General features: G+C 36.4%; 1 protein-coding gene across 1 annotated transcript; it reads left to right on the top strand.

Annotated features, from left to right (window-relative positions):
• The first annotated feature begins 1,038 nt into the window (after positions 1-1,038).
• LOC131638369 (monothiol glutaredoxin-S5-like) lies at positions 1,039-1,589 on the top strand. The gene has a single exon (XM_058908926.1). The coding sequence runs from the start codon at positions 1,091-1,093 to the stop codon at positions 1,397-1,399; it is 309 nt and encodes a 102-aa protein (XP_058764909.1). The 5' UTR covers positions 1,039-1,090; the 3' UTR covers positions 1,400-1,589.
• Positions 1,590-15,646: the final 14,057 nt, after the last annotated feature.

Raw genomic sequence — 15,646 nt, 5'->3', positions numbered from 1 at the left:
AACATAGCTTACAATATGACAAAAGACAACTACTCAACACAGGTCCTTTAGGATTCTTTGATGCTAGCAAATTAATTAAAACTAAACACATAATAAAATGTGTAGTTAACTTTTAAGAATTTAATTTTTATTCAACATTAAATCTTAAATATCAAAATCATTAAAAATATTTAAATTTTATTTAAAGCAGTTTTAAAATCACATCTATGATTGATTGTATACTCGGTGCATAAAAATCAGACTCATTTTTTAAAGAAAAAAATTATGTAATTAGGGCTGGTTTGTTTTAAGTTTAAAAAAACAATTTATTATTTTTTTGTATTTTTAAAAATAATTTTATAAAAAAAATAAAATATTAAAAGTTTTTTAATTTATTTTTATAAATTAAAACTAATATATTTATTCAAGATTAAATTTAGTCAAAGTCACATAATTTTCAAAAAGATATATTTTAAAATAGTTTAAAATTTCAGTGATTTTTTAAAATTTTAATAGCCAAAAAAAATTATAATAAAATAATAAATATCTAAAATAATATTTTATGAATAACTATTTAAAACAAAAATATATAACACTCTTAAAAATTATTATTTTTTAAAAGAAACAAAGTGTCCTTAATTCAATCTATATTCATTATTCCCCACATTGAGATTGCATATAGATTCAATCAAGGGGAAAAAACAAAAATGAAAATTGTTTATTGATTTTTCGTACCAAAATAGTGCACAAAGCTCTTCAGTTATTGGAAAGCCGTACCATGGACAAATCTTTGTTCCAATTTCTTGCATTATGGATAGAAATCGATTCCATAAAAAGCTTGGTCACATAAATCACTTTCACACAAATGCTATATGTTCAAAGTAGAAACCGACCCAAATATCTAATAGAACATTCTCAATCTTTTCACCTCAGCCACATTATCTAACATATGCATATCAATCCACAAAAAAAAAAAAAAAAAACAATTAACCAACAAACAGTTCCTCAAAATCCTTATATAAACAAACATTCACCTCTAGCTCAATCACACCAAATCACCAAGTAACACATTCATACATTACTATTTCCTTCACTGATCAACATACATATAATGGAGAGGGTGACAAGGCTGGCATCAGAGAGATCAGTGGTGATATTCAGCAAGAGTAGTTGTTGCATGTGTCACACAATAAAAACTCTTCTAAGTGACTTTGGAGTGAATCCAGAAGTTCATGAACTTGATGAGATAAATGGAGGGAGAGAGATTGAACAAGCACTTTCAAGACTTGGATGTAACCCTTCTGTGCCTGCTGTGTTCATTGGTGGTGAGCTTGTTGGGGGAGCTAATGAAGTTATGAGTCTTCATCTTAATAGGTCTTTGATTCCAATGCTTAGAAGAGCAGGAGCACTTTGGGTTTGAGTAATGAAATAATCATAAGTTATGAGATACTATATAAGTAATGTATAATAATAAATCTGTTTTGGTTAATTTACTTGTATAATGATGAGATTATATATAGTACATATAAAGCCGGCCAGATATATTAAAGTTATATTATAGAGTTTATATCAATGTATGCTGTATCCAGATGATTGAGCTCGATGTTTAATGAGCTCGAGTTAAGGATATAATCGTTTTAAAAATTTTGAAGTTTGAATCCTGGTTGAAATATTTATTAGTTAAGTTTTATTTATTTTATAGTTAAATTTCAGAATCTTTTTAGAAAATTTCTTTAGCCACCTCCCTATGGGGGTCACCCCAGCGAAAATCCCAAAATACCCCTGCTTCGGAAGTTCATTTCTGAAAGCGTCTTTTTTTTTAAAAATTGACTTATTTCGGAAGTTCATTTCCGAAAACATTATTTCGGAAGTTCACTTCCGAAATACTGCGGTTTCTGCAGATTTATCAAAACACTCCCCCTCCCCCAATCATTTACCCTAAATCAAAACAAAAAGTGGCAAAGGCAAAAATTTGTGCAAACAGAATTTCAAAGCTGCATCAAGGCTCCAATCACACTGCTAAACAACATTCAAAAGCCCTCAATCCTAACACTTTGTAAGTTTTGAAATTTTTAGATCTATTATTCAAATGCATGTTATTTAGGGTTTTAATTGCATAAATGATATATGGTTAGGTTGTTAGTAGTATTTAGGTTGTTTAGAAGCATTTTGATTTGGTTTGAAGTTTGGTTTAGGGGTCTGCCATGGAAGTTGCAGAAAACTCCATCGCAGGGGTGTTTCGGAAGTTCATTTCCGAAAACACCTCCATCCCAGTTTTCGGAAATGAACTTCCGAAATGTATCAGAAGTTCAAATTTTTTTGTTTTTTATTTTGTCTCGCATATTAATCGATTTCAATTGTTTACAGGAACATGTCAGACAATCAACCAGCACGCAGGACTGCGTCTTCTAGAGAGGGTAGGGAGTGTCCGTTTTAATTTGCAAGTACTCTATTTTTAACGCCTTTGTTTATTGTGCCTGTTTCTTTGAAGTTTGTGTCCCTTTCTTCTTTTATAAAAGGAGGTCTCATGGACCTTTCTTTCTTCATTTTTACGCAGGAATGGGTGGCGCTAAGGGAAGAAAGGGTTCTTCAAAGAAGGAGGTGAAGGAGGTGAAGGAGAAGAAGAAGGTTTTGACTGGTTCTGCTTCTCGTCCCCTGGGGGTCCATGGCTCGGACGTGCAGACTCAGTCTTCAGGCGTGATCAACGCTGATGGTTCTGATACTGAGTGGGATGAGGATTGGTATAATTATCTTCATTCGGAGGAGTTCGCTCGTCGGGAAGAATAACGTGTTTTTATTTTGTTTGATGTGTATTTTGTAACGTTCGTCGGGCAGAATAACGTGTTTTTGTTTTGTTTGACGTGTTTTGTTTTGTTTTGTTCTGATTTCGGATTGTATCGCACAGTGTTTTTGTATTGGATTTATCATCTTAGTTTTTGGATTGTTCTGATTTCAATATGTAGATTCTTGGATTTCATCGCCGCGAACACTATCCATCTTCTGGATTATAAACATAGAACTTTGACTTTCCCAGCGCACCCCTTTGTTTGATTTTTTTGTAATGACTGTTAGACGCTGGCCTTAGGATCTAGAGGGGGGTGAATAGATCGTTCACAGTTTTACGGATTTAAACGACTTTTCAGCGGAAGTAATTCTGAATCGACTCGCGTCTATTCCGAACCACTATCGAAACGATTATATATGTGTTTAAAAAACCAGTCAAAGACTTGAAGTAAATGATAAGAGTATATGTTGCAGAATCAAGACGTTTCTCTTATGAAAATCAGATTAACTTTTTGTATGATGGACAATGTTTGCAATGCAGTAAGAGTGATAGAAACAAATATACAAACACTTGGTGATAATGATCAAATTGAAGGTAATTCAATGTGTGATGGATTGTGATGTTTATGAACGAACTTAATTCACAATCTTAACACTCGAATCGTTGATCAATTTGCTATTATAACCAAATATGAACAGAATGTAAATGAAAAGGTAAAAGCGACAAGAACACGATATTTGTTTAGGCAGTTCGTCGATCGTCCTCGCTACGACTACGTCTGCCCCCAATTCCAAATTGAAATTGGGTAATCTTTCATTAATGTTGAAAGTAGTATATACAAAGAAGATAACAAAGCGATAAACGATAAACCAATTATGTCGATCCTTTGAATCTTCTTCCCCCTTAATCTTAAGCAAGATCAAGGTTATCCAAGAGCTTCACTTTGATTCCCTTCTGCAGTGTCTTGATTCCTTGAACTCCCCGTTCCTCAATCGTTACACTCAGCCGAATCCTCAATGAACGCCTCTTGATAAAAACCCCCAAGAACCACCCGTCGTGGAGGACAAAACCCGCAGATTTTATTCACCAACAAACCCCACAAACCTTCACCCACTAGGAATCTTCAATTCCGTTCCATGGACGTTATCGAACTCATCACTAACCCGCAACGCAAGAATGATTATGTGTAATTGTGTTGGAGATGATGAAGAACGAAGATGAGAAGCGTTTGTGTATCTTTCAGTCGTTGATGTTGCATTGAATAATTACCCTTGCACAATATATATGATTGCATAACAGTTGGAACCAAGAAAAACTGATTTTTGAACTTTCTTGATCAGTTAGGTCGACCTCTTGTAGGGGTTAGGTCGACCTAGCAGTGCTTGCTGAAGTTTGCTCCCAGTTAGGTCGACCTGTTGAAGGAGTAGGTCGACCAGAATCCTCTTCTGATGCGTTCTGGGAACATTTTCTCAGATTAGGTCGACCTAGTTGATGTGTAGGTCGACCTAACAGGCTGGTATGTAAAATTCATCAATTTAGGTCGACCTAAATGATGTGTGGGTCGACCTAGCAGGAGTATATGAATTTTTCTCCATTTTAGGTCGACCTGGGTTGATGGTAGGTCGACCTAACTGCTGTTTTTCTGCATTCTTCTTGTTTTGCTTGTGTTGAGTCAACCTATAAACATATAAACATAATGGGTTGACCTATGAGTGATCAATGCTTGCTTTTCTTTGAGTTTTCTGCTTCCGTCTTGTTGTTTGAATGCTTATTTGAGTTTGCCATGAATCAAAAACATCTTTGAGTGTAATCTTGTATTCACATACTCCCCCTTTTTGATGATGGCAAACCATTCGTCTAAGCTTTGGTAGTAAGTGATAAAGACTCAATAGAGCTCCCCCGTACATCCAGCATCTATCTCTCAACAAGGCAATCTCTCAACAAAGCTCCCCCGTACATCCAGCATCTATCTCCCCCTTTATCAACATCAAAAAGAGAAAACAAGAGAATAGGAGAGTAACAAGGGAACCATAGATAACAATGCTAGCATGTACAGTATAGTAGATAAAAGGTAGTTAATGATAGCATGAGACACATATGTGAGCAGGAGCAGTTTTTATGCATGAAGTCACTATAAGCATGTTAATTGATAGCATATTATAGTATCAATAATATTTTTGGAAGTGAACAACAATTACGTTACCGCTTTTTTAATATGACGCCTGGCTTGATGATGAACTACCTTTACGCTAAGAAAAATGTTAGCAAGAAAAATATATATATACATAAAGTAAAGAAATAATATTAAGAGAAAACAAATGTAATTAGCCCAAATTAGAGATATCGAGTATCCCTAATTCCCTACGAATGTTGAAGTATTGCTCCGTTGCTAGAGGTTTGGTGAAGATGTCAGCTAGTTGCTTCTTGCTTTCTACATGTTCAAAAGTAACGTCTCCTTTCTCTACATGATCTCGTAGAAAGTGATGCCTTATTTCAATATGTTTGGTACGTGAGTGTAAGACAGGATTTTTACTCAAGTTTATGGCGCTTGTGTTGTCGCACATGATAGGTATGCGATCAAGCTTAATACCAAAGTCAAGAAGTTGTTGCTTGAGCCATAATATTTGTGCACAGCAGCTTCCAGCAGCTACATATTCTGCCTCAGCAGTGGATAATGCAACCGATACTTGTTTCTTACTATGCCAACTTATCAATGAGTTTGAGAATAAAAGACACGTTCCACTAGTGCTTTTTCTATCGGATTTGCAGCCAGCAAAATCTGAATCGGAGAATCCTACCAAATGACACTCATTTCCTTTTGGATACCATAGGCCATATGTAGTAGTTCCACGTAAGTATCGCAGAATTCTTTTGACAGCTTTCAAGTGAGATTCTTTTGGACAAGATTGATATCTTGCACACATACACACACTAAACATAATGTCTGGTCTTGAGGCAGTAAGATACAATAGTGAACCTATCATACCTCGGTATAATTTCACGTCAACCTCTTTACCTTTCTCATCTTTGTCTAGATTTGTATTTGTTGCCATAGGTGTGTCAATTTCCTTTGCTTCACTCATTCCAAATCTTTTGAGCAGCTCCGTACAATATTTAGTTTGATTCACAAACGTTCCATGACTGAGTTGCTTGATTTGTAGGCCAAGGAAGAAATTTAGCTCACCCATGAGACTCATCTCAAATTCACTCTGCATAAGCTTAGAAAAGTCTTTGACAAGTTTTGCATTAGTCGACCCAAATATAATATCATCTACATAAATTTGGACTAAGAGAATATCCTCATCTTTTCTTTTAATAAAGAGAGTAGTGTCAACTTTACCTCTAGAGTACCCTTGACTAAGGAGAAATTTGCTCAAACGTTCGTACCAAGCCCGAGGGGCTTGTTTAAGACCGTATAGAGCGCGTTTCAGCTTATAGACATGAGTTGGATACATGTAATTCTCAAAGCCGGGTGGCTGAGCAACATAGACTTCTTCATTTATATAGCCATTTAGAAAGGCACTCTTAACATCCATTTGGAATAGTTTGAAGTCTTTAGAACAAGCATAAGCAAGTAAGAGGCGAATAGCTTCGAGACGTGCTACAGGAGCGTATGTCTCTTCATAATCAATACCTTCCTCTTGATTATAACCTTGGGCAACTAATCTAGCTTTGTTTCTAGTAATAACACCGTTTTCATCAAGTTTGTTACGAAAAACCCATCTAGTGACTATTACTTGATGATCTCCCGGATGAGGGACTAAGTCCCAAACATCATTCCGTTTAAATTGGTTTAATTCTTCTTGCATGGCCATTAGCCAATGCTCATCAAGTAATGCATCCTTAGCGTTTTTCGGCTCAACTTGTGAAACAAAAGCAAAATGATGACAGAAGTTACTTATCTTTGAGCGTGTTGTAACGCCCCTTGAGATGTCTCCTATTATATTGTCAATTGGATGGTCTTTCACATTTGTCCAGGCCTTGGGAAGTTCTTCATTGTTTGAGATGCTTTCTTTTTCATTTTCATTGTGAGACTCATCTTTCTCTCTCTCTCAGCATCTTTCTTTACAATACTTTCATTCTCATCTTCCTTATCCTTGACAATGTCTTCAGTGGATGGACCTGCACCATTAAATGAAAGACCTTTCTCGACATATTTTGCATAAGATTCATCAAAAGAAACGTGTACTGACTCTTCTACTATAAGTAATCTCTTATTATATATCCGATATGCTTTGCTGGATTGTGAGTAACCTAGGAATATGCCCTCATCAGCTTTAGCATCGAATTTGCCAAGATTATCCTTACCATTGTTCAAAACAAAACACTTGCAACCGAATACATGGAGATGAGATACATTTGGTTTTCTACCTTTTAGTAATTCATAGGGAGTTTTGTTCAGTATAGGACGTATTATTATCCTATTCAAAACATAACATGCTGTACTAATCGCGTCAGCCCAGAAATACTTTGGTAAATTACTCTCATTTAGCATTGTTCTTGCCAGCTCCTCTAGAACCCGATTTTTAGGTTCAACTACTCCGTTTTGTTGAGGTGTTCTAGGAGCTGAAAAGTTATGCTCAATTCCATGTTTATCACAGTATTTTTCAAAAAGAATGTTTTCAAACTCTCCACCGTGATCACTTCGAATTGCAACTATTTTGTTGTTCATTTTGTTTTGACATAATCTTGCAAATTGCGTGAAAGCTGGAAAAGTTTGATCCTTACTAGGTAGAAAGATTGTCCAACAAAATCTCGAGTAATCATCGACAATGACAAAACCATAGGTGTTTCCACCTATGCTTTTAGTCCTTGAAGGGCCAAAGAGATCCATGTGAAGTAGTTCAAGAGGGCGTGATGTTGAAACCACGTTCTTTGATTTAAAAGAGATTTTTGTTTGCTTTCCCTTTTGACAAGCATCACATAGATGATCTTTTGAAAACTTCATTTTGGGTAAGCCGATTACTAAATCTTTTGAGACAACTTTATTTAGTAAGTCAAAATTTATGTGGGCGAGACGTCTATGCCAAAGCCATGAGTCATCGCTTAGAGCAACTAGACACTTGGTACTAGACTTAGATACCTTATCCAAGTTTAGCATGTAGATGTTGTTTACTCTTAAGCCCTTAAACATAATGTCTCTCTTCTTAGTATGTTCTATTGTGCATCCAGAATTTGTAAACATTACTTTAAAATCTTTGTCGCACAATTGACTTATACTTAAAGGATTATGTTTAAGACCTTCTACTAGCAGCACATCAGTTATAGTAGTGGTAGAAGGGTTACCTACACTTCCTTTACCAAGTATGGCTCCCCGATTGTTATCTCCGTAGGTGACATACCCCTTTTTCTTTGCTTGAAACTCAACGAAAAGAGATAGGTCTCCAGTCATGTGTCTTGAACATCCACTATCAAGGAACCACAACCTTTCGGCAATGTCAAGACACTTTTCCTGCAAGATTAATTTAAGGAGGGAGGTCCCCAATTTTCATTGGGTCCTTGGTAGTGAGTACACAATTTGTTGCAATTAGGCAACCATTGAAATACTCCTTTAGGAACTAAAATTCTCCTAAATTTGCATTTTTCAATGGTATGTCCCTTTTTGCAACAATAATGACAGGTAATATGATGAGAATATGGAGTTTTGCTAGTTGATACTTTTGGTACAAAAGTGTATTTACTATATAAAGGAGTATACGATCTTTTGAACTTGTTTGGATCAACCGCAAAAGTCACTTTTGGTTGTAGAGCCTTGTCTAACTTGGCTTTTAGATCTCTCACTTCTTTTTGCCAAATGTGATATGTCTCACAACCAAACCATGATGTAGGATCTATTTCAACTTTGTCCTTTTGAATGTCTAGCATAGATTGTTTTAAAGCTTCCATATCCTTTTCGGTTTTCTCAACTTTTGATTCAAGATATGAAAATATTTTCTTATTTGAGGCCAAAAGTTTGAAAGCTTTAATTGCATCTCTATGTAATTCTTCAAAAGCAAGTTTTAGTTGAGAATGAGATACCTTATCTACGAGTTCAGGTTTAAGATGACTTACAGCTTTCTTTTTCTTGTTTTGATGAGCCATGAAACATAGGTTTGCTGATTCTTCTTCATCGCTTGATGAGCTTTCACTAGATGAATCACTTTCCCATGCTATGTAAGCTCTTTTAGATTTGTTATGACCTTTGCTTTGGTTCTTCTCCTTTTCTTTCTTAAGGTATGGACAATCCGGTTTGTAGTGACCGGCTTTCCCACAATTGAAGCAAAGACCTTTGATCTTTCCTTTGTTGTCGTCATCTTGTTTGAACATGTTTGATTGCTTTCTATAGTTGATCAAGCCTTTGTCGGAATGTTTTGCTCCATTTTTCTTTAGATATTTGTTGTATCTTCGCACAAACAGTCCCATTTCCTCATCATCAGAGTCTTCGTCATCACTTGTGTCACTATCCTTTGGCTCTCGTTTTGAGGTCTTGGAGCTCGAAGCTTTTAGAGCTATTGACTTCTTCTCTACCTCTTTTTCCATGTTCTTTTCTTTCTTTGTCCTCTTCTCATGCATGTCAAGGCATTTAAGATGCTGTTCATGTTCCTCTAGTTTACCAAAAAGAGTGGTAATGTCTAAAGTGTTGAGATCATTTGCTTCCTTAATTGCTGTAACTTTGGGTTGCCATTCCCTGTTCAAACATCTTAAAATTTTGTTAGTAGCAACTGCATTGGAAACAGGTCTATCAAGAGAATTTAATCGATTTTTCAGATGAACGAATCTCTTCTGCATGTTTTCGATGGATTCACCATCTTCCATGTGGAAGAGTTCGAACTCTTGAGTTAACGTATTGATCCTAGCTAGTTTGACATCATCCGTTCCCTCGTGGGCAACTTGCAATGTGTCCCACATAGCTTTAGCTGATCTACAATGGGAAACGCGATAGTATTCATCAACTCCTAGAGCTGAGATTAGAATGTTTCTCGCTTTCCAATCGTATGCATATTTCTTTTCATCTTCAGCATTCCAAGTATCTTCTGGTTTTGGAACAACTGCACCAGCTGCATTTGTCATGGTGATCTGAAATGGACCATTGACAATAGCTGTCCAGATGTTCCTGTCAATTGCATTGATATGGACACACATACAATCCTTCCAATAGCCGTAGTTTTCGCCGTTGAAAACTGGAGCTCTATTATGAGCCCCTTTAGGTCCGGAAGCCATCTTTCCAATAAGTGTTTCACGTAGCACGGAATAAACCAGAGCTCTGATACCACTTGTTAGACGCTGGCCTTAGGATCTAGAGGGGGGGTGAATAGATCGTTCACAGTTTTACGGATTTAAACGACTTTTCAGCGGAAGTAATTCTGAATCGACTCGCGTCTATTCCGAACCACTATCGAAACGATTATATATGTGTTTAAAAAACCAGTCAAAGACTTGAAGTAAATGATAAGAGTATATGTTGCAGAATCAAGACGTTTCTCTTATGAAAATCAGATTAACTTTTTGTATGATGGACAATGTTTGCAATGCAGTAAGAGTGATAGAAACAAATATACAAACACTTGGTGATAATGATCAAATTGAAGGTAATTCAATGTGTGATGGATTGTGATGTTTATGAACGAACTTAATTCACAATCTTAACACTCGAATCGTTGATCAATTTGCTATTATAACCAAATATGAACAGAATGTAAATGAAAAGGTAAAAGCGACAAGAACACGATATTTGTTTAGGCAGTTCGTCGATCGTCCTCGCTACGACTACGTCTGCCCCCAATTCCAAATTGAAATTGGGTAATCTTTCATTAATGTTGAAAGTAGTATATACAAAGAAGATAACAAAGCGATAAACGATAAACCAATTATGTCGATCCTTTGAATCTTCTTCCCCCTTAATCTTGAGCAAGATCAAGGTTATCCAAGAGCTTCACTTTGATTCCCTTCTGCAGTGTCTTGATTCCTTGAACTCCCCGTTCCTCAATCGTTACACTCAGCCGAATCCTCAATGAACGCCTCTTGATAAAAACCCCCAAGAACCACCCGTCGTGGAGGACAAAACCCGCAGATTTTATTCACCAACAAACCCCACAAACCTTCACCCACTAGGAATCTTCAATTCCGTTCCATGGACGTTATCGAACTCATCACTAACCCGCAACGCAAGAATGATTATGTGTAATTGTGTTGGAGATGATGAAGAACGAAGATGAGAAGCGTTTGTGTATCTTTCAGTCGTTGATGTTGCATTGAATAATTACCCTTGCAAAATATATATGATTGCATAACAGTTGGAACCAAGAAAAACTGATTTTTGAACTTTCTTGATCAGTTAGGTCGACCTCTTGTAGGGGTTAGGTCGACCTAGCAGTGCTTGCTGAAGTTTGCTCCCAGTTAGGTCGACCTGTTGAAGGAGTAGGTCGACCAGAATCCTCTTCTGATGCGTTCTGGGAACATTTTCTCAGATTAGGTCGACCTAGTTGATGTGTAGGTCGACCTAACAGGCTGGTATGTAAAATTCATCAATTTAGGTCGACCTAAATGATGTGTGGGTCGACCTAGCAGGAGTATATGAATTTTTCTCCATTTTAGGTCGACCTGGGTTGATGGTAGGTCGACCTAACTGCTGTTTTTCTGCATTCTTCTTGTTTTGCTTGTGTTGAGTCAACCTATAAACATATAAACATAATGGGTTGACCTATGAGTGATCAATGCTTGCTTTTCTTTGAGTTTTCTGCTTCCGTCTTGTTGTTTGAATGCTTATTTGAGTTTGCCATGAATCAAAAACATCTTTGAGTGTAATCTTGTATTCACAATGACGTCCCCTGATCAGGTAAGAAATATGGACACATGTGCCTACGTAAGCCTTCTAAGACGGTTACCTTCTAAGAAATGTGGTAACACTTTCCTACTTAAAAGCCTACGTAACAAAAATTGGGAAGCTCCACAGCCACGCCCTATTTAAAAGAATAAAAAACCTTTTGAAATTTCGAAGTTCCCTTTTCCTTCTCCCCACCACTCTCAGACGGTTAACTTCTAAAACACTTTCCTATTTAAAAGCTTCTCACCCATTTTTCTTTCAAAATATCCCAAATCATTTTCGATCCTAAGTCTTCTTCTTTGCTTTAACGTTTTCTATCTCTTGTTACTGCTTTCATCACAATGTCTCGCCGCGGTGGAGGAAATCATCCCGAAAATCGCCGGAGTCAACCATCTCCTGCACATTCTCAACAATCATCCATCAATGTTGCAGGATCAGGCCGTGGTGGTGGTGGCCGTGGCTCTCGCGGTGGACGTACCTCCAATCCTTCTTCCTCCGGACATCCACCTCCTCCGTCATATGCTCCGGCCCCGGTTACCTCTCCTCCGTCTGTTGTTGCAGCTCCGGTTGTTCGTCCATCTATTTCAGCGCCGTTTGTTCTATCTGTCGCAGCGCCGGTTGCTTCCTTGAGTTCGGCTCTGATCTCCATCGAGAGCCTGACTGCTGAAGTTAAATAGAAGGCTACTCTAGAGTCGGCTCCGTCGTCTCAGAAGGAAAATTGGGAAGGAAAATTCAAGTTCGTGCTAATCATTTTCAGCTGCGAGTGGCTGATAAGGATCTACACCACTATGATGTAAGTATAGTTTGCTCATAAGTTTTTTGTTGTTGTTTATTATGTTGGTAAGTTACAATGTGGTATGGATTTCTAGAGGATCAGGACTTTCTAACTTGTTGCAACGTCTCCTCCATCGTCTTCATCCGATTAAATAAAGTGAATCGTTCTTGTTTGTTATTTTTCTTCTGTCCAGACCTTTTTTCGGAAGTTCATTTCCGAATTCCTCCAAGGGGGATGAGTTCGGAGATGAACTTCCGAAACACCATATTTTCTGAAAATGTAACTTTATTTCGGAGATGCATCTCCGAAATCAATATTTTATATTAAAAAAAACACGTTTTCGGAAGTTCATTTCCGAAAACACATTTTTTTCAAAAAAAAGTACCTTTTCGGAAATGAACTTCCGAAACAAGGGGTAGTGTTGTAAATTCACCAGGGGTGAGCAAGAAGGTTAGGAGGTGGGTGAAGAAATTCTCTCTTTTTATTGAGAACTAGATGATTAAATTTCAAAATTTTAGGAAGAGAACATCAACCCGACTATTTTACATGTTTAGGCATGCTAGACAAGGTTAAGAACAATACGAGATCCACCAAGAATTTATAACTTAACACTACTAGAAAAATAGTATTTAGTGTCGGCCATATATCGACACAAAGAAAAAACCGACACTACAAGTTGTTTAGTGTCGGATTAGCATCGGTGTCGGGGGCAGGCTAAACGGTTCGAAGTTAACATGTTAGTGTCGGCCTATAAGGTCGTGCGTAAGTTAGCGTCGGTTAAGCCGAGTCTATTTCGAGACTAATCTTCAGCCCAAACTAAAGAAGTAAAGTCCACAAAAACATCAGTGTCGGCTAGACGGAGGCCGAAGTCAATTTTTCAAAAAGTCAACAAAACCTATTGTGTCGGTTAAACCGAGGCTAAAGTCAAATTTACAAAAGTCAATAAAATGCTTTGCTTCCGCTTGGCCGGGGCTAAAGTCAACTTTTCAAAAGTCAACAAAACCTATAGTGTCGTATTTTTCGAGGCTAAAGGCAAATTTATAAAAGTCAATAAAACCCGTAGCTTCGGCTCGGGTGAGGCTAAAATCAACTTTTCAAAAGTCAACAAAAACCTGTAACGTCGGCCAAAGTCAAATTTATAAATGTCAATAAAGTCAACTTTTCACAAGTCAATAAAACGCCCAACTTTGGTTATCCATATAAAAGGCCAAATGTGATATATATTCCTGAGAGCAAATTCAACACAAACTATATTACCCTGTGATATATATGACCCATCGAATCTGTGATACAAATTTCTGAACATTTGGAACATATTTTGATTAAGATTATGATATATATCCTGAGTTAGTTGTTCTGAGGGGCCGATATCCTATTGATCCAATTGTTTATATTTATCTTTGGATGGATACAGTTGGCGGAAAAAGAATAATGGAAAAATTAGTGGTACCAGACATCTTGCCTCCAACGGTAGAAAAGGAGGTAGACCTTTATTTACGAGAATTGCAAATGGGGAAGAATCTTCGTGCCCCCCAATATTATTTCCTAAAATGTTTGAAACAATTAGGAAATTAACTCTAAGTGAGGTAGCACGTGAAGCAACGACACGTGATGCTGCGCAAAAGGGTGAAAATGAAGAAACGAAAAAATCACAAGCTGAGTTGGAAGAAGCCTTGAGAGTGTCACGAGAGCAAATGAGAGCTACACAACAACTAATGCAAGAATATATGCTCTTACAAAGGAATCAAACTTTTGGTTCTATGGGTCAAAATCAAGGATTAAGTGGATATAATGATTTCAGCAGATTTAAATAGGTGAGTGGGCAAGGAGAGGAGGTAAATGACAGTGAGGAAGAAAATGTGAGTAAAAAATATTAACTTTTAAGTTTTATTAACTATTTTTAGTTTTTGATAAGTGCCCAATTGTATTTATTTTTTTATATAGCTTTGTGGCACTTATCATCTCTTTTTTCTCAACTTGTGTGTGAATGCGTATGTTTTTGTTATATTTGTACATATTACGTATTCTTTGAGTTGTCGATTCATTTATGTACCATTTGATAGTTTTTCATTCATTTTGTAGGTATTCATTCATAGTTGGAGCATCGAGTAATAAGAGCCAAAGGCTAAGCTTCAAGAATGCAATGTTTAGCAATTCATCAAAGAATAAAGCTCAAAATAAGTATGATAAAAATAATAAATTTGGTTTTCATTTAGTAATTTTTAGATATAGAATTGAATAAGCTTTCCAATGCTTCGAACTGGACGAAAATCGAAGTTATGGTTCTCAAGTTATGGTCGAAACAATATTTCAAGTTGTAGTAGACCGAGCTTCTGCTACCGCTAAGCGAGATTTTATGGGCAGAATTGTATATTTAGGGCAAAAACACATTTTTTAGGTATGGTTTGGGCATTTTTAGATCCCATCACCTTCATTTCTTTAATTCTTGGATGATTCTACAACACATTTGGAGCTTACATCTCGAGGATTCGGAGTCGGATTAAGCTTCAACCGTGTTTGACTCCGTGAGAGTTGGTTGATTCCTCTTCTATCTTCTCTATATATTTTCCTTTTGTGTGGTTTTGTATGTATATTTACTTTAATTCTATGTATATCTACTGATTATGGTGTTGTATAAAATCTACTTCTCAAATCTTTATTGATGATTGTCTTTGATTTTTGCTATATTCTTGGGGTTTGGGTTGCTATATCTCTATCTAGCATGATTATATGTTAGATTATGGACTCTAGAGATAGATTTAGGTCTGATGTTCACAGTGGGTATCAGTTCTTAATACTTTTATATTGTTGAGTTGCACGCAACATCGCCTCCTAGCTAATACGATCGTTCTTTCAACTTTGCGTTAGACATAACCTTGTTGTGAGCGATATATGATGATATTGATGAGTGATTTGGGTTGAGCGCAACTGATCAATAGGTTTAAGTAGTTGATAGGTGGATGTAACACAAACCGACTGATTTTCTTGGATTCAAAGAGATAATTCTTTTTATGTTCATATCTTTTAATTCTCGCATTTACTTTAAACCATTCAAAACCAAGCTCAGAAATACGGAAGCTGTTGAATGGCATTCTAACCAAATCATTATCTGTAGATACGATAAATCCTGAAATACTTCTAATCTTTTGATTGCCGCTTTACCGCTTCAACGGTTTTAATTTGTATAATATTTAAATATTTTTAATTTATTTTAGGATTTAAATATTTTTAACTTTTAAAATTTTAATAGTTGTAACTACTTGTGTATTACTATATTTTTAATTTTTAATTTATATATATATAT

Source organism: Vicia villosa, unplaced genomic scaffold (genome assembly GCF_029867415.1).
Source record: "Vicia villosa cultivar HV-30 ecotype Madison, WI unplaced genomic scaffold, Vvil1.0 ctg.002294F_1_1, whole genome shotgun sequence".
Classification (NCBI taxonomy): Eukaryota; Viridiplantae; Streptophyta; class Magnoliopsida; order Fabales; family Fabaceae; genus Vicia; species Vicia villosa.
Note: the sequence above shows the minus strand (reverse complement) of the source record. Positions and strands in the feature narration are given on the sequence as shown.

Excerpts from the sequence above, each read along its gene's own strand:
- LOC131638369 (XM_058908926.1), top strand. The coding sequence starts at position 1,091 with ATGGAGAGGGTGACAAGGCTGGCATCAGAGAGATCAGTGGTGATATTC.